A 19,770-nucleotide genomic window follows, 5' to 3' on the forward strand; every position below is an offset into this window, starting at 1 on the left:
GCTTCCGCCCTTGATCCAGTGACCATGCACGGCCATGGCCACATCATCCCGCCGGCCCTTGTATGCATCTGTCACCGGCTACGCTCCATGGAAACTTAATTACAACCATGGTCGGCGGCGAGGCCTCCCTGGACATGCGCCTTGTTAGATGTGTATAGTTTTTTTCGGTTTATCCTCATTGTATAAGGGGTCTCTTACACTTTATCATACATATGTACATGTATTGGCCTTTGGCCCTCTTAAGAATGCAGTTGCCATTCATCCAACATGGTATTAGATGTTAGGTTCCCTCTCTCCCGCACGCTGCAACTCCGTGCTAACTTCTCCCTCGATCCGCCCACTGCCAGTCCGGCTCTCCTCGCCGTGGATCCAGCCGTCCCGGTCTTCCTCGCTGCGGATCCGGCCTGCTCTGCCTCCTCCCGGCCATGCTTCGGCCTGCTCCATCCCCTGCCGGCCGCGCCTCGGCCTGCTCCGCCTTCTGCTGGCTGCGCCCCGGCCGCCTTCGCCTCCTGCCTCGGTCGCCGTCGCGACCTGGCTCGGCTCCGGCCACCGCTCCCGTTGTTGTTCTTGCTGCCGGCTGCCCCCGTCTGCCCCCTGCGCCCTGCTGTCCGGCCCGGCTCCGAGGTCGGGCAGGTGCTGCTCCTCGCCCGTTCGGCGGGCTGCTGTTGCCCCAGCCGGCTCCTTCCAGCTGAGGGGCTTCCTCCCTGCGCGCTCCTCTGCCCGCCCTCGGGCGATTCCCTACTCGCTCGTGTGCGAGCGCTAGCTCAATCCCGATCCAGTTCGGGTCTGCTTGCGTTGATAAAAAAAGACAGACAGATAGCGAGATATCTCAGTATGTCATCTTCGGGCTATGTGGTTGTTCTTCGCTGCTCGGTGATCTTTGATGGCACCAACTATGCTGAGTTTGTGGGTTTCATGTGTATCCATATGTGCGGTCTTCTGCTGTGGGGCGTGCTCTCTGGCGAGGTATCTTGTCCGCCCTGCCCCGTTGCTCCGGTGGCTCCTGGTCTGCCGGTTCCGCCAGTGCTTGCTGCTGATGCTTCTCAGACCGATCGTGATGCAGCCAAGGTCCTTGATGATGCTGCAGTTGATGCTTATGATCAGCAGGTATCTGCATATTCTGACGCTCTTTCTCTCTACCGGGATGAGCTGTCTGCCTACACTTAGTGGTGCAATGATGATGCTCGAGCTGCTGCCGTTCTCACTGCGAGTGTCCTTCCTCAGTTTTCTTAAGAGTTCATGGGCCTCGGTACTGTTGCAGCGATGTGGTCCTACCTCTGTCAGCGCTATCAGCCCTCTGGCGATGCCCTATACCTCTCTGTGGTGCGTCAGGAGCATGCCCTCCAGCAGGGTGACTCGTCTATTGATGAGTTGTACTCACAGTGTTCTGCCATCTGGCGTCAGCTTGACTCACAGAGGACAGTTGTTTGTGGAACTTGTTGTTGCTGTCAGACTACACGGTCTGACTTGGAGTTTCAGCGGGTCCATGAGTTTTTATCTCGTCTCCGCTCTAAGTTTGAGCCCAGACGTGCTCACTTGCTTGCTCGTGGTCGTGTTCTTATCTCGGAGGTGCTTGCCGAGCTTCGTGCTGGGGAAACCCGCCTTCGCTCTACCGGTTTGCTGGTGGTCCCGTCTGTATTGGCTGCTTGGGCTCCAGTGTCGTCAGCTCGGCTCACTACTCCACCGCTCCTACCCACGCCTTCAAGGGGGTGGGTCGCCCTGCTTATACTGAGAAGGGCCGGTCGCGACGTGACACCTTCTGTGGCTACTGCTCTCGGCCAGGTCATCCAGAGTCTGATTGCCGTGAGAAGAAGCGAGACCAGAGGCGCTCCTCTTCCAGTGGGACTCCTGGATCTTCCTCGACTCCGTCACTCACCGATCAGGACATTGTGAGGCTCAAGCGTCTCTTGGCTTCCTCAGGCTCTTCGTCGACTGGTTCCACTGCTGCTGTAATTGCATCCACTTCTCCATCACCGCAGGCATCTACTCAGTCAGGTACATCTTTGTGGGTTCTGGATTCTGGAGCCTCCTTTCATATGTCTTCTGATTCTTCTGTGCTGTCTTCCCTTCAACCTCTTGATTCGCCTGTTAATGTTCTTACTCCCGATGGCAAACCTCTTCCTTTTAGTAGTCGTGGTCTTCTTTCCACTCCATCTTTTTCCATTCATCCAACACGCCTTATCTGAGTATTCGGCTAAACAGTCGGCAGTTGCATCTCCGGAGTTCTGATCTTGCAATTTAGGGCGCGGTCGGTGTCCCTCCACTCCGCTTCTGGAGCGAACGTAGCTGGAGTTATAATCCATGGAGCGAGCTAACAGTTGCTCCGTAGATTCTAGGATTTGAAGGAGCGGTGGACTGCCTAACGCGACCTTAATTATTAATTATTGTGCATCTCTGGTTCTTAGTTCGAGCATGCTAACAAATCCTCCCGATGCATCGGCGCATTGTATGTGCAAATCCTGGTCAAGATATCCGGCTGGTTCGTCAATCACATCCCGCAATTAGTGGGGAATAAAATGACACCCTCACATAATACCAAATTAACAGCTGGTCTGGATTACCAATTAACCCTTGCAATGAAGGTACTCCCGGACTATTGGTTGCGGTTCTCCCAGGTATCTATATTGTAGTACCAAACAATTCTACCCATCAGATCAGAGTAAATGGACGGCTCATATTTACTTGTGGGTACCGTAAAAGAGCTCCTGGGCAAAGGACTTGTTTTCCCCATTTATACTCATGTATCAAAGTCACCCATAGAATTCCTGCACCCGAGTTTGTCGGAGGACTTGTTTTCCCCATTTATACTCATGTGTCAGTTGGATATATTTGTTTCATGCGAAGTCTGATGTCATGAGTGCTGCTTTTCAATTCCAAAAATGCATGAGCTCTTTTACGGTACCTGCATCACATGGACAGAGGCATCTGTCAAGCTACTTGGTGGAAATTTATTCAGTAATTAAATTGACTGGACGACGTGAGAAAAGAGATGACCAGCCCCCTGTCCCTGTGCCGCACCTCCTTGCTTATGTTGGCGCTTATCAATGCTAAGTTGGTAACCTTTGTGCCCGCTGAATGGACGATAGAGCCGGGCTTCACATCTACCGCGTTAAATTTATATCTTCAACGTCTGATCCTTCACAGCAAGATAATAAACAGGCTGAATTAAAACACACATACTATCATAGCAGAGTTTATGAATGGAAATAAGAAATCTTAAAGGTATGCAGAACATGAAGGTCGTTGTTGTGAAAAAGATATCAACCGGCCACAATTTTAATAGACCGAAACGACGTGAGAAGTGTGCATACCTGCTCCATTACCAACTTGGATTTATCAACCCGCGCTTCCAGGAAAATGAGGCGGCCGAGGTCGCTTTTGGCCAGCTTGGAATTGATCAGACCCATGGCCCTTCTGCTGCAGACTGAGGCTGTCAAGTTCAATTTCCATTTGATGGATAGCACATGTGTTGCTGTAGCAATTGTTGTTGACTTGGCATGAGGAAACATATTTCCCCGAAGGCATAGTTTCGGCTGGATCAACGACCCTCTTGAGCAACAAAATCCTCGGCCTCTTGGGGTGCTTCTTAGCTTCATTCTCCCAGACTTTTATGGTTTCGCAACTGACCATAGAATCCAGCGCGATTTCTTGAATATCTCTGAGATATTCTATTTTGATGTCACAAAGACCTACTAGACCTTTACAGAGCAACTGCATGGAAGTGAGTCTCGTCAAAGCTCCTTTCTCGATGGTGGGGAATGTGGGTTTTTCCACCACAAGGCACAGGCGTTGCAGAATTAGGAAATCTCCATCTTGTATCCAAAAACCTGTAAGGCTGGCTTCAACCAGCTTGAGATAAACCAAGTACCGTAGCTTACGCAGATTTTTTAGAAGATCAGCTGCCGTCAGATTAGTAGATGTAAGGCACAGCTCCCGGAGACCACTCTGGGATATGACAAACTGAGGGAACTGTCTCAGGACGCCTTGCATCTTCAGTGAGCTAAGGTTACCAGAAACTGTCGACGTTGCATTTGCTTTGTCTAGACATTGCAGTAAACTTTTAGAATAATGGTTCAAATGAAGTGATAGACGACGACGGGCACCTACTGGGGTATCTATTCTAGCCTTAATAAACTTTTGAATGGCGACTGAAAGTGGATCCAGTATCTTATTGTTATCTGTGACAGTGGGCTCACACCATATCTTGACCTTTGTCAGTTGTTTCATATGAATCATCAGTTCTGGGAATCCAGAGTTGCTGTCTACAATAACTCCTGCTAGAGTCTCCAAGTTACATTCTCCTGACAGGAACTTGTTAAGCTTCTTGCTATCCAACTTCTTTAGCTTAATCTTTCCGAACACATGTACTAGGTGGGGCAGACTGATGACTTCCACAGGTAGTGTCTCTGTTTTCCTCTTCCTCAAGTCCAGTGTCTCTAAATAATGTAGCTTTTCCATTCCATCTAAAGGTTGGCTAACAGAACTTCCGAGGGTCAGATATTTTAGATGCAACAGCTTGTATATGTCCTCGAGATGTTGGTCCTTCAAATCATTGCATTCTTTCAGATCCAACACTCTCAGCAGTTCACAATTCTTCAAATCTGAAATGGCTTTTCCTGCACTCCCAAAGACTGTTAGAGACCGAGGACGCAGCTGCTTGCCCTTACCACTTGTTGCTCGACAGGTACTGATACCATTCCTGTGATTCTGGATAACTAGGTGACGGCAATTAATTCGGTTCTTATCACCAAAAGATGTAGAAATGAAATCCGAAGACCTGGACTTGTGCAGCATGAACTGGTTCATGATTTTGTGAGGTCTGCATGTCTTCACTTTCGCATTGTTGCTTGCATCTACACGCTGAATTATATTCCGGTCGATTAGTTCTTCCATGTTGTCATAGGCAACTTCCAGGTCACTGCGTTCATGTTTACCCTCTATGTACCCTTCGGCTGACAATCGCCTGATAAGACTGTTCATGCTGAAGGGACGATCATTTGGGAATATACTTGTGTATTGTAAGCATGCCCTGAAAGAATTGTCAGGTAGACTGCTGTAATTATTCATAAGAACTTGTCGCAGTTTTGTGAAGTGACCATTCTTGTTCACATCCATACGGGAACATAGGTTATTGCTTATTTCTTCACAGTGAACTCCTGTCAACACATTGTGATCTTGCAAAGCTTTGGCAACACTAACAAGAGCAAGTGGGTGACCATCACATTTGTCCACGATTGCAGTTGAACCCCTCTGCAAGTCAGGTGTGGATTGATCGACAAAAACCTTCTGCTCAATATAGTCCTTTGACTGTTTCGCACTAAGAGATCTCATACTGTAAACATAACCATCAGGCAAGCTGCAGGCATTTGCTACTGAGGTCACAGCTGTGGTCACTAGTATTCTGCTTTCTGTCTTCTCTGGGAAGATGTGTTTTATTTTGGTCCAGAACTCCATCTTGATGTCATCAATGACAATTAAACACCTGCCAGGAAAATTAGCAAAAACAAACTTAAGAGACCTGTCGTTTGGAGGCAATTGTTTTGGTTAATGCTCAGATGAACAAATATAGTAATATGCTCAGATGATCTGCAGGGGATCTAAAATGGTTCGTATGTGCAGAACCAGATTCATCGGTTCTTTGTTCATGTTCATCGATATGTTCTTGCACTAGGGATTTGCGCATGCAGATCATGTGATCACCTCTTTGTGATACTATCTAATTTCGTGGTCCTAACCCACCACGCCAATTTGTTAGTGGTATTTCTCTAATTTGTGTGGTATTGCAGGTATAGATAGGGTGCCATCGAGTTGAAGCAGCAGTGCAGCACACGCCAGAGGGCCAGTAAGGTTGAGCCAGGGCATGAAGCACTGGCCGGCAAGGTGCATCGACAAGGTATGCTTTTTCTTCTTTTTTCTTGTGGTTCAGATACAGTCCCTCATTTGTGGACCTCCTTGCTAGAGCTTTGTGTGAACGGGTGGAGAGCTACTTCCGTGTGAAGGCAAGTGGCCGCATATCATGATATTTTTCCGAAATTACTCACGATCGGGTGGAAATGCTTTAGATCCCTCTACAATTTGTGATTGCTTTGAGTATGGGAAACACTTTCTATCTATAGTCTGATAAGACACCAGCGGCAGACCAGTCGTACTCCGTCGATCTAACTGAAATCTGACGGTCAAGAGTTGCCCTTCTTATGTATGTAAAAAATAAGGAAAATTAATAATAAATTAATCGGCAGGAACCTAACCCCCGCAAAGGCCGCACGTAAACCTCTCCCCTAATCCCTCCAGATCATCAAATTAGAGGGGCTGCCAATTTGTCATTGCTATTTATGTTCATGGTCTGCCTAGTATTGTGATGTTCATGTGTTAGGCCACATGGAGTCATAATTAGATAACGCATAGCCATGTACGCTACAATCGTGCCTATTCCTCTTTCAATATTCAGTGCTTCTAATGAAGTTGACAAATGTTGAGAAAAAAAAATTCTTTTATTGCTTCTGTATACAGGGCTTCCAAAAATATGTAACCACAGTTGGCAGCAAATCTTTTCTTGTTTTATTTTCAAAATTGCATGCTTCCACCAAACACTAATAATGCACCCTTTGCATTATTTTCTAGCTTCATACCTGTGTGCTTCTACATTGTACTCATTTTGCACTATCGTCTAGAAAATTGCTCTTCCATGCCTTCATCTTATAATGGTTTATAATAGGTCCAGTTTGTATGGTGGCAACACAAACAAACCGATGCTCATAATGGTACCGTGCTTTCAACTTATATTGTTCGATATCTCTATGTGCATATATTGCTTTATTCCCTTCCCGGGGGCTGATTTCAGTTTGTACAATATGTAGTGGATCACTAAATCATCAAGAATATATGTGTATTTGGATTGTGCATATATTGATCTTTTTTCTTTCAAATATCCATGCTTCAAAGTACTGCTTATGTATTGAGAGCACTATTTTTATGCTTCTTATCTATTGCGCTTCTATACTGTAATACATATGCTTCTTTGGTCCATAGAGTATGCTTCAATTAGTGAATAACAACCGGTTGAATAGCACCAAATAAGCGTCTTCTTGTTAATCCTGCTTCCTTTATTTTTCCTATATGCTTCTCATGTAGACATGTAGTGCCGCAACAGAACAATGTTTCGTGAACATTAAATTTGGGCACCCAAATCTTGCCTCTCAAGCATGTAGATTTCTCATGTCAAAATTCTATCATGTTAGTGTGTGCTAGCATCAAATCATTTATTTGTGTTATCCATATGCTTTCTACCTTATGAGTTCTCACATATGTTTCTATGCCAATGAAGGGGCGCTAGGGGATTGATGCTGGATGCATCTACTTCAGAGATGACGTGTCGAATTCACCACAAAGACCCACATGGCTCAGACATCCGGGCTATCAGGGTATACAACCTCAAGGACGGCACAATGAAGATCGAAGCGCTCGGGCAAGGGCACCTCAGCTTGTACCCATTGGCGCTATGGACAACACCCTCCATCACATGATGTCTAATTAGTGAAATTCGACGCATGGAAGCAATTTTACTTCGCCTTGAAACACTCTGCATTTGACAACAACATTTCTTTCTTTCTTTGCAAACAAATCATTCATTTGAATTAGAAGGATGTGTAATTATGACTCCATTTGACAGCAGCATTTTCGTTCTTTCTTTGCAAACAAACCCTTCATTTGAATTAGAACCATGTGTAATTATGACTGGAAATATCTATCTCTTTAGTGGAAGCAATATAATACTTGGTTGTAAGCAATTCTCTAGTAGATGGAAGCAAGATTGTGATCCTTCTCAAACATGTGGAATGTTTCCTTTTTTATGGAAGCAGGTTTAAACCAATTCTCTAGTTTATATAAGCAAGATACTGATGCTTTTGAAACAAAATATCACATTACAAAGGACATCAACCTTCAAATAAATAGAAGCAGATATCATTTACCACAGAAGCAAATTCTCCAATGAGCGAAACATAAATTAATTTGTTGTGAACTGATAGACAACATTAAAAATAAGGGTAGATGCACGTATTTGTTGCACCGGACACAAAATTCAAAAAAAAAAGTTGCACCAGACAGAAATTTTGCTTCGTAAGGAAGCAAGCTGCCGGATTTTTTTTGTTTCCTAAAAAAAAGGCTAAAACCAAGGACCAATGCATATCATAAGGAAGCAAGCTGTCGGATTTGATTTGTTTCCTTCAAATCGAAATCAGTTGCCTAAAAATCAGCAACTGTGAGTGATCTTCGGAAGCAATCAAACCTCAACACACGTCAATTGGCTTCTGTTTTGGAAACTCCACATTAATTGTATTTTGTTTTGGAAACTCCCTAACGGGGTAGGAAGCATGCAATGGTGCTTCATCCACCATCCATACAGACTTATATCTAACGGCCATGGAGTGGTCTGATGGGATGATAGGGATCAGTAGTCTGATCCCTAGCGGTTCCCTTTGAGTATTAGTGTGAGATTATTTTCTCTCGGTGTACTTAGGCCCTGTTTGGTTCATAAGTCCTAAGACTTTTTTTAGTCCCAACTTATAAGTCACAAGTCCCTAAAAAGTCCCTACCTGTTTGGTTCCTGGGACTTATAAGTCCCTATAAGACCATATTACAACTATAAGTCCCTCCTTAAGAATCTTATTTCATAAGTCCCAAATGTCCATTTAAGTCCCTATAAGTCCCTCCTGTTTGGTTTAGATGAGACTTATAGGGACTTTTTTAAGTCCCTAAGCCAATAAGTCCCTAGAAACAAACACCCTCTTAATGCTTAGTAGTATTGATCTACAAGTGAGATATCAATGAAGAAAATCATTTGTAATTGCTTAATCTTGCTCTGAGTGAGGTCATTAGCCTAATTTGAGGGTTCAAGCAACATGCTGTATAGTTAATCCCTGACCTACAAGTGACGGGAAGATATCAATGAGGAAAATCATTGGTGGAGGAGAACGGAAAGTCATGACATCCATTGCATTGACCACTAAGGCACGAGACTAGTGGGATGAGAACTATAAACTGATACAAGCATGGCAACCTACGAGCTAGACATCACTTTCATAGTCGTAGAACTACTTGAAAACTCTAAATTTGTTTGTTCTTTGCTTCTACGGAACAAACTTGTTCCCGATGGGCGATGGCACCACAAGTAATTTTACAAGGACAACACTGACCATGACAAGTTTGATATTAAACTAGAATTAATACACTCGTACTGAAAAATTGCTACAGCCAAAGTTCGTGTACTTGCAGAAGAGGAAATTTGTTTGGGTGAACTGATTGGTGCATAAAACTAGGAGTATTTTACAACTAAATGCAACTCATTATACTACAAAAGTCAAAAAGTTCTCTGTACCATCTCGAGTTCGATTTAACCAATTAAAAGTCTATTTAAAATTGATGGGAAAACTATCATCCATGCTGATAACACTCCTAAAGTGTGAAAACTCCAATAGTATCATAGTGTGAAGAAGGGGATAGGAAGGAAGCTATCCTTTGGATGAATAGGAGTGACGTATCAAATTGGGAAAATCCTGACCAACTAATCAGTTTATTTGAAGTGACGATCGAGTCACAGTTTAGGAATGGGGATCCTCACCTCTTAGTTTCGAGAAGACGAGTAATACATTGTTGGAGTTGCCGGAGTTTCTGTGGCACGGGTTGTGCTGCTTCTCCGTCAAGACCCTCTAGTATGGCCGTCAGGAGCCTCTCCGTCGTAGCGTCGTCGTTGTGGTTGGACGCCACAGCCCAGGCACGGCAACTGAACTGCTTGGTGACCTGAGGGCAGTTATACACTTCCCATGCGAGTGCCGTCTTGCCCGAGCCCCCGAATCCCACGATGGATATCACCCTCAGCTTGCTTGCTTGGCCACCAAACAATGACTCCCAAAGCTCCTGCTTTGGTTCCTCCATGCCCACCGCGGGACAAGCTCCATGTGTGCCCGTATCCTTCTCCGGATTACTATGGTTGGCCTTGGATACGGCATCGGCGGAGGCTTGGCTGTGGATGCTATGTCTTTCTCTCCGCTGATGTGCCTCGTCCAGCCGCCGCTTGAGCCTCACGATCTCGGCACAGAACTTCTTCGCATCGCGGATCGATTCCCCCTCGCATGAACCGCAAGGAAGGAACCGGTCTAGGCAATCCTCGATGTTATGTGCCAGATCACGGAAGTCCTCCATAGATATGATCTCCACAGCACTAGGCTGCCCCTTGTGTGAGATCTGAACCTCCATGGAACCAGAAATCATGGTAAGCTCTCTATGCAAGAACCCGATGTCATCCTCAAGGTCCTTCAACTCCCTCCACCTCTTCTCTATAACTGTTAGGAGCTTCGACACCACGCTCCTCGTCACAGCAGTCGCCACTGCAATCCCCACCTCCATATCTCCGCCCAGCAACTCGGCGGAGCCAGGTTTCCTTAATGGTGGTATAGCATGCACATCTCCCCCTCCACCCCTCTTCCCCTCTAGTTGACCCTAGTGCAGCTAAGCTGCCAAGCACTCAAGTTGAATATTACACGATGGCTAAGTAGTTGGTACTTACCCTAAAAAAAAGTAGTTGGTACTTTTTGACATGTTTTTTTAGGGGATATTTTTTAAAAAGTAGGTAGTTGGTACTTGCAAACAGCAAAAATATATGTTGCCAACCGATAACCTACAAAATGTTGTTTGGGACAATTAATGTACAGCCCGTTCCTAAAAAAAAGAGTGAATTCCAGTTTTTACACCCATAGTTTCACATTTGTGACAGTAATTAGCAGATTTTCCACATTTTTACCCAATTTAAATAAATGTTGCCGCGTTTCTGACAACAATTACCACATTTAGCCGATTACCCATATAGAGTAAGGGCATAAATTTGCTTAAATTGGATAAAATATGGAAATCTGCCGAATGGGGTAGAAGCCATCACAAAGATGAAACTACGAAGTAATTTACTCATACATATAAAACCAAAATTTGCAAAGTAGTGAAATTATCTTTCGTTTGGGATGAGTTTATATAGTCCAAGTTTCAAAATTATTGGCGCAAATGCGTGATCTTCACTGGTACGAACAACTGAACAAGCACTTACATACGGTTGACGTAGGTCTCAATTGGTTGTTGCCTTGTTCTATGTGTGTGTGAGGGGGGGGGGGGGGGGGGGGGGGGGTGACGTACCAATGAAGAGCTAAAGAAACAACGCAAGTTGTCACCCACTTGCAAATAGATGGGTCTAAAATAGAATTAATTGAGACGATTAAAATACAAAAATCAAGGTTGCCATCTCACGTTAGTTGAAAAAAAATATCCATTATGTGAAGTCAAGTTGCAATGCAAGAGCATCTCCAAAGAAGATCCTCAAAACTCCCGTATATGTCTAGACTGTGTCCGGAAAGAAATAACGCAAGTTGTCACCCATTTACAAATACATGGGTCTAAAATAGAAGTAAAAGAGAAAGAAGCCGGTTGCGCGGAGATCGATGAGTCGGCGGCTAGCGTGTCGGCGTCCACTATCAATATCGATGGAAAGTAGAACATGGAAGGCCGCCGCTGCTTGGGTCTTAAGAAGGCCACCGTCGGGCATCTCCGGCTTGCAAACAACGGGTGACTCGTCCGATCCTTTATATTAGACCTTCCTCGGTCCCCGTCTGGGATCCACGGAAGCGGAGGATCCCCCTCTTCACCTCCGGCCATAGCACCCTCTTTTCACTCCGATGAGCGGCACCCAGATACGGGGGGAGAATATACCTCCGGGACTCCCCCTAGACCGTTGAGCGGGCTGCCGGACATGGGGAAAACAAAGGATCTGTCGCGGCCGGCCATAGACTAGTGTAGTGTATCTGTGTCATGCGAGTGGAGTTTTGGGCAACTGTACGTGCCCATAGTTCTACCATTTTAGTTAAAATATGTCCAAAACTCTAAAATGGAATTGTTTTCGTCCGATTTGTGTGAAATCGGACATGTTTATATGAAATCCGGGTGTGTTTGCATGAATTTCATCTTGTTTGTTGAAAAAGTGTTTGAAATATATGCGGGCAGTGTTAGATGACGGCCTCCCACATGCGTGTGAGCGTGTCCGTGGACTGGTCTCTCTGTTCGTGGACGGATACGGAAAAAAATTATGGATTGTGGTTGAAGATGCCCTAATAATACGTGTTGGGCACATACTACATGTTGACCCGGTGCTTGCGGAACCAGCAAATTTATATGCCTAGTAGACAAGTGGGGGGCACATAACGTGCAGATTTGGTACATCTGTGTCGGCTTGGTACTCCTTAAGTACACCACATCATTGATTTTCATAGTTCAACCTTCTCGACACAAATACAGCGCGACGCGCACCATTGTATCACCGTGGCGCTCACGCGGTTCCATAGTTGATCGCACGATGAGAAGCTGCTTGCGCCATAGGATAGGGCATGTCCAACTTTTAGCTTTTTCAAGTGGTCACTGAATCTGTCTTTAAAGTTTAAACGCGCCCGGACAGTGTGGAAGCCAGCCATCCAAACAATGCCCGTGTACATTTCAAAACGTATTTTTACAATCCGAGCGAATTTCGTTAACCACGACAAAATTCACTAAAGTTCGATTATAATCTACACAAAATGGTCAATATTTCATCAGTTTGACTTAAACTTAAAGAAACTAGATTTTCTTGTACCGGACGGTGACCTAGCTCGTATGCGTGGCCAGCCTGGCGAGCGGCACGCCATCCGTATCGTCGTCGCGAAGTAGCCGCTCCGCTTCCAATATCAGTCATTGGGGATCAAACACACACACAATTGCCCTCGGTGGTTTGCAATTTTTTGGTAATGTGTTAGAAGATACCCTACTTCTACTTGTGTCTCCTGGTGATGGTACTGTTAATTGTGTACTGACTGGAATGTGCCTTGTTATGGGCTCTCATTTTTCTCGTCTTTATTTTTCTCCTTGCTACTTGTGCGTTTTTTTACCCGATTTTCCTCATAAACGGGACAATTTGTTTATGTTTAGTTCAGGTTTTCACTATAAACTGATTCACTCTCTTATCTTATCTTTTAATAGTATGTAAATTGTGTACCATAGGTTTATAGAAAAGAGAATTGTAAGTATAAGATAACTACACTCGCTACGAACAACGAGCTTAGAAAGAACTCCACACCCGGCTAGTCCAAAGACAGCCACCCACGACAAAACAACTACAACGCAAAAGAGCATGTCCAAAACACGAAACCTTGCCGCATCTCAACCGACACCGGTCATCTCCTAAGAACAACATCTCCCGCCCGAGCTTCCCTTGTCGATGCACCTTCCACCTATTATGCCTAAAGGAGGTGGCAAGTGTATTGCGGGACTCGATCAGACCCAAGAAATGCACCATCTTGGAATCACCAGCGGCTGTCATACATTGCGTCATGGAAGATCAATCAAGCAGAGTGGCGAACACCGAGGAGCGCAACAAAGGACCTCCAAACCGTGTCTCGAGGCACGATGCTCCCAACAGATGGACGGCTTCGAGGATGTCGCCATTGTGTTGATTCTACACCGAATTAATGCTTTCGCCCGGAGACAACTACCAACACGAAGCGAGCGAGGGAGATGGCGACACCCCGTGATGACGCCTCTAATTAAGGAGGGGAATGGCACCCACGTGCACCATCGCCGCCGGCCCGGCAAAAACCAGGCAGCATTTTCATTCATATCCCCTCACATCTCCACACCTCCAAGGCTTGGGGCAGCACCGTGTTGGAAATATGTCCTAGAGGCAATAATAAAAGGATTATTATTATTATTATATTTCCTTGTTCATGATAATTGTCTTTTATTCATGCTATAATTGTGTTATCCGGAAATCGTAATACATTTGTGAATACTTAGACACCAACATGTCCCTAGTAAGCCTCTAGTTGACTAGCTCGTTGATCAACAGATAGTCATGGTTTCCTGACTATGGACATTGGATGTCATTGATAACGAGATCACATCATTAGGAGAATGATGTGATGGACAAGACCCAATCCTAAACATAGCACAAGATCGTATAGTTCGTTTGCTAGAGTTTTCCAATGTCAAGTATCTTTTCCTTAGACCATGAGATCGTGTAACTCCCAGATACCATAGGAGTGCTTTGGGTGTACCAAACGTCACAACGTAACTGGGTGACTATAAAGGTATACTACGGGTATCTCCGAAAGTGTCTGTTGGGTTGACACGGATCAAGACTGGGATTTGTCACTCCGTATGACGGAGATGTATCTCTGGGCCCACTCGGTAATGCATCATCATAATGAGCTCAAAGTGACCAAGTGTCTGGTCACGGGATCATGCATTACGGTACGAGTAAAGTGACTTGCCGGTAACGAGATTGAACGAGGTATTGGGATACCGACGATCGAATCTCGGGCAAGTAACGTATCGATTGACAAAGGGAATTGTATACGGGGTTGCTTGAATCCTCGACATCGTGGTTCATCCGATGAGATCATCGAGGAGCATGTGGGAGCCAACATGGGTATCCAGATCCCGCTGTTGCTTATTGACCGGAGAGCCTTCCCGGTCATGTCTACATGTCTCCCGAACCCGTAGGGTCTACACACTTAAGGTTCGGTGACGCTAGGGTTGTTAGGAAGACTTGTATGTGATTACCGAATGTTGTTCGGAGTCCCGGATGAGATCCCGGACGTCACGAGGAGTTCCGGAATGGTCCGGAGGTAAAGGTTTATATATGGGAAGTTGTCATACGGTCGCCGGAAAGGTTCGGGGGCATATCCGTATTGTACCGGGGCCACCGGAGGGGTTCCGGGGGTCCACCGGGAGGGGCCACCTCTTCTAGGGGCCTTATGGGCTGTATGGAGAAGGGAACCAGCCCAAGTGGGCTGGGGCGCCACACCCCCTAGGGCCCATGCGCCTAGGGTTTGGGGGAAACCCTAAGGGGGGCGCCCCCTTGCTTGGGGGGCAAGCCCCCTCCCCTTGGCCGCCGCCCCCCCTCTAGATCCCATCTAGAGGGGGCCGACCCCCTTCCCCCTTCCCCTATAAATAGAGGGGTGAGGGGAGGGCTGCACACAAGATCCAAGGCGCAGCCCCTCCCCTCCCCAACATCTCTCCTCCTCCGTCACGAGCTTGGCCAAGCCCTACCGGAGTATTGTTGCTCCACCACCACCACGCCATCGTGCTGGTGCTGGTGCCATCTTCCTCAACCTCTCCTTCCCCCTTGCTGGATCAAGAAGGAGGAGACGTCACGCTGACCGTACGTGTGTTGAACGCGGAGGTGCCGTCCGTTCGGCGCTAGATCTCCGGTGATTTGGATCACGTCGAGTACGACTTCCTCATCCCCGTTCTTTGAACGCTTCCACGCGTGATCTACAAAGGTATGTAGATGCAATCCGATCACTCGTTGCTAGATGAACTCATAGATGGATCTTGGTGAAACCGTAGGAAATTTTTTGTTTTCTGCAACGTTCCCCAACAGTGGCATCATGAGCTAGGTCTATGCGTAGTTCTCTTTGCACGAGTAGAACACAATTTGTTGTGGGCGTAGATGTTGTCAACTTTCTTGCCGCTACTAGTCTTATCTTGCTTCAACGATATTGTGGGATGAAGCGGCCCGGACCAACCTTACACGTACGCTTACGTGAGACCGGTTCCACCGACTGACATGCACTAGTTGCATAAGGTGGCTGGCGGGTGTCTGTCTCTCCCACTTTAGTTGGAGCGGATTCGATGAAAAGGGTCCTTATGAAGGGTAAATAGAAGTTGACAAATCACGTTGTGGCTTTCACGTAGGTAAGAGAACGTTCTTGCTAGAACCCTATTGCAGCCACGTAAAACTTGCAACAACAATTAGAGGACGTCTAACTTGTTTTTGCAGCAAGTGTTTTGTGATATGATATGGCCAAAGTTGTGATGAATGATGAATGATATATATGTGATGTATGAGATGTTCATGCTATTGTAATTGTAGGGGAACGTAGTAATTTCAAAAAATTTCCTACGCACACGCAAGATCATGGTGATGCATAGCAACGAGAGGGGAGAGTGTGATCTACGTACCCTTGTAGATCGACACCGGAAGCGTTTGGTTGATGTAGTCGTACGTCTCCACGGCCCGACCGATCAAGCACCGAAACTATGGCACCTCCGAGTTCTAGCACACGTTCAGCTCGATGACGATCCCCGGACTCCGATCCAGCAAAGTGTTGGGGAAGAGTTCCGTCAGCACGACGGCGTGGTGACGATCTTGATGCACTACCGTCGCAGGGCTTCGCCTAAGCACCGCTACAATATTATCGAGGACTATGGTGGAAGGGGGCACCGCACACGGCTAAGAATATGATCACGTGGATCAACTTGTGTGTCAAGGGGTGTCCCCTGCCCCCATATATAAAGGATCAAGGGGAGGAGGCCGGCCGGCCCTCTATGGCGCGCCAAGGAGGAGTCCTCCTCCTAGTAGGAGTAGGACTCCTACTAGGAGGGGGAAAGAAGTGGGGAGGGAGAGGGAAAGGGGGGCGCCGCCCCCCCTCTCCTAGTCCAATTCGGACCAGGGGGAGGAGGCGCGCGGCCCACCTTTGGCTGCCCCTCTCTCTCTCCACTAAGGCCCATATGGCCCATTACTTCTCCCGGGGGGGTTCCGGTAACCCTCCAGCTCTCCGGTTTTCTCCCAAATCACCCGGAACACTTCCGGTGTCCGAATAAAGCCGTCCAATATATCAATCTTTATGTCTCGACCATTTTGAGACTCCCCGTCATGTCCGTGATCACATCAGGGACTCTGAACTAACTTTGGTACATCAAAACTCATAAACTCATAATATAACTGTCATCGAAACCTTAAGCGTGCGGACCCTACGGGTTCGAGAACAATGTAGACATGACCGAGACACGTCTCCGGTCAATAACCAATAGCGGAACCTAGATGCTCATATTGGCTCCTACATATTCTACGAAGATCTTTATCGGTCAGACCGCATAACAACATACGTTGTTCCCTTTGTCATCGGTATGTTACATGCCCGAGATTCGATCGTCAGTATCTCAATACCTAGTTCAATCTCGTTACCGGCAAGTCTCTTTACTCGTTCTGTAATACATCATCTCGCAACTAACTCATTAGTTGCAATGCTTGCAAGGCTTATGTGATGTGCATTACCGAGAGGGCCCAGAGATACCTCTCCAACAATCAGAGTGACAAATCCTAATCTCGAAATACGCCAACCCAACATGTACCTTTGGAGACACCTGTAGAGCACCTTTATAATCACCCATTTACGTTGTGACGTTTGGTAGCACACAAAGTGTTCCTCCGGCAAACGGGAGTTGCATAATCTCATAGTCATAGGAACATGTATAAGTCATGAAGAAAGCAATAGCAACATACTAAACGATCGGGTGCTAAGCTAATGGAATGGGTCATGTCAATCAGATCATTCACCTAATGATGTGATCCCGTTAATCAAATAACAACTCCTTGTTCATGGTTAGGAAACATAACCATCTTTGATTAACGAGCTAGTCAAGTAGAGGCATACTAGTGACACTCTGTTTGTCTATGTATTCACACATGTATTATGTTTCCGGTTAATACAATTCTAGCATGAATAATAAACATTTATCATGATATAAGGAAATAAATAATAACTTTATTATTGCCTCTAGGGTATATTTCCTTCAGTCTCCCAGTTGCACTAGAGTCAATGATCTAGATTACACAGTAATGATTCTAACACCCATGGAGCCTTGGTGCTGATCATGTTTTGCTCGTGGAAGAGGCTTAGTCAATGGGTCTGCAATATTCAGATCCGTATGTATCTTGCAAATCTCTATGTCTCCCACCTGTACTAGATCCCGAATGGAATTGAAGCGTCTCTTGATGTGCTTGGTTCTCTTGTGAAATCTGGATTCCTTTGCCAAGGCAATTGCACCAGTATTGTCACAAAAGATTTTCATTGGACCCGATGCACTAGGTATGACACCTAGATCGGATATGAACTCCTTCATCCAGACTCCTTCATTTGCTGCTTCCGAAGCAGCTATGTACTCCGCTTCACATGTAGATCCCGCTACAACGCTTTGTTTAGAACTGCACCAACTGACAGCTCCACCGTTTAATGTAAACACGTATCCGGTTTGCGATTTAGAATCGTCCGGATCAGTGTCAAAGCTTGCATCAACGTAACCTTTTACGATGAGCTCTTTGTCACCTCCATATATGAGAAACATATCCTTAGTCCATTTCAGGTATTTCAGGATGTTCTTGACCACTGTCCAGTTATCCATTCCTGGATTACTTTGGTACCTCCCCGCTAGACTTATAGCAAGGCACACATCAAGTTTGGTACACAGCATTGCATACATGATAGAGCCTATGGCTGAAGCATAGGGAACATCTTTCATTTTCTCTCTATCTTCTGCAGTGGTCGGGCATTGAGTCTTGCTCAACTTCACACCTTGTAACACAGGCAAGAACCCTTTCTTTGCTTGATCCATTTTGAATTTCTTCAAAACTTTGTCAAGGTATGTGCTTTGTGAAAGTCCAATTAAGCGTCTTGATCTATCTCTATAGATCTTAATGCCTAATATGTAAGCAGCTTCACTGAGGTCTTTCATTGAAAAACTCTTATTCAAGTATCCCTTTATGCTATCCAGAAATTCTATATCATTTCCAATTAGTAATATGTCATCCACATATAATATCAGAAATGCTACAGAGCTCCCACTCACTTTCTTGTAAATACAGACTTCTCCAAAAGTCTGTATAAACCAAATGCTTTGATCACACTATCAAAGCGTTTATTCCAACTCCGAGAGGCTTGCACCAGTCCATAAATGGATCGCTGGAGCTTGCACACTTTGTTAGCTCCTTTTGGATCGACAAAACCTTCTGGTTGCATCATATACAACTCTTCTTCCAGAAATCCATTCAGGAATGCAGTTTTGACATCCATCTGCCAAATTTCATAATCATAAAATGCGGCAATTGCTAACATGATTCGGACAGACTTAAGCATCGCTACGGGTGAGAAGGTCTCATTGTAGTCAATCCCTTGAACTTGCCGAAAACCTTTTGCGACAAGTCGAGCTTTGTAGACAGTAATATTACCGTCAGCGTCAGTCTTCTTCTTGAAGATCCATTTATTCTCAATTGTTTGCCGATCATCAGGCAAGTCAACCAAAGTCCATACTTTGTTCTCATACATGGATCCCATCTCAGATTTCATGGCTTCAAGCCATTTTGCGGAATCTGGGCTCACCATCGCTTCTTCATAGTTTGTAGGTTCATCATGATCTAGTAGCATGACTTCCAGAACAGGATTACCGTACCACTCTGGCGCGGATCCCACTCTGGTTGATCTACGAGGTTCAGTAGTATCTTGTTCTGAAGTTTCATGATCATCATCATTAGCTTCCTCACTAATTGGTGTAGGTGTCACTGAAACAGTTTTCTGTGATGCACTACTTTCCAATAAGGGAGCAGGTACAGTTACCTCATCAAGTTCTACTTTCCTCCCACTCACTTCTTTCGAGAGAAACTCCTTCTCCAAAAAGTTTCCAAATTTAGCAACAAAAGTCTTGCCTTCGGATCTATGATAGAAGGTGTATCCAATAGTTTCCTTTGGATATCCTATGAAGACACATTTCTCCGATTTGGGTTCGAGCTTTTCAGGTTGAAGCTTTTTCACATAAGGATCGCAGCCCCAAACTTTCAGAAACGACAACTTTGGTTTCTTTCCAAACCACAGTTCATAAGGCGTCCTCTCAACGGATTTTGATGGTGTCCTATTTAATGTGAAT

The 19,770-nt window shown here is 45.6% G+C and overlaps 1 protein-coding gene across 1 annotated transcript; it reads right to left on the bottom strand.

Annotated features, from left to right (window-relative positions):
• Window positions 1-1,522: 1,522 nt before the first annotated feature.
• Window positions 1,523-10,442, bottom strand: LOC125522932 (disease resistance protein RGA4-like). Its single transcript, XM_048687973.1, has 3 exons — window positions 9,620-10,442; window positions 3,312-5,482; window positions 1,523-3,136 (listed from the first exon to the last, which is right to left on the bottom strand). Exons 1-2 carry the CDS (start codon window positions 10,402-10,404, stop codon window positions 3,337-3,339), a joined length of 2,931 nt encoding a protein of 976 aa, XP_048543930.1. The 5' UTR covers window positions 10,405-10,442; the 3' UTR covers window positions 1,523-3,136; window positions 3,312-3,336.
• Window positions 10,443-19,770: the final 9,328 nt, after the last annotated feature.

The sequence above is a fragment of the Triticum urartu genome, chromosome 7, assembly GCF_003073215.2.
Source record: "Triticum urartu cultivar G1812 chromosome 7, Tu2.1, whole genome shotgun sequence".
Taxonomy (NCBI): domain Eukaryota; kingdom Viridiplantae; phylum Streptophyta; class Magnoliopsida; order Poales; family Poaceae; genus Triticum; species Triticum urartu.

What these genes read in the sequence shown, in the direction of transcription:
- LOC125522932 (XM_048687973.1), bottom strand. Translation starts at nt 10,404, where the DNA reads ATGGAGGTGGGGATTGCAGTGGCGACTGCTGTGACGAGGAGCGTGGTG. An exon ending in CGTCTTCTCGAAACTAAGAG is followed by an intron (nt 5,483 to 9,619) that starts GTGAGGATCCCC and finishes TTTTCCTGGCAG; the next exon opens with GTGTTTAATTGTCATTGATG.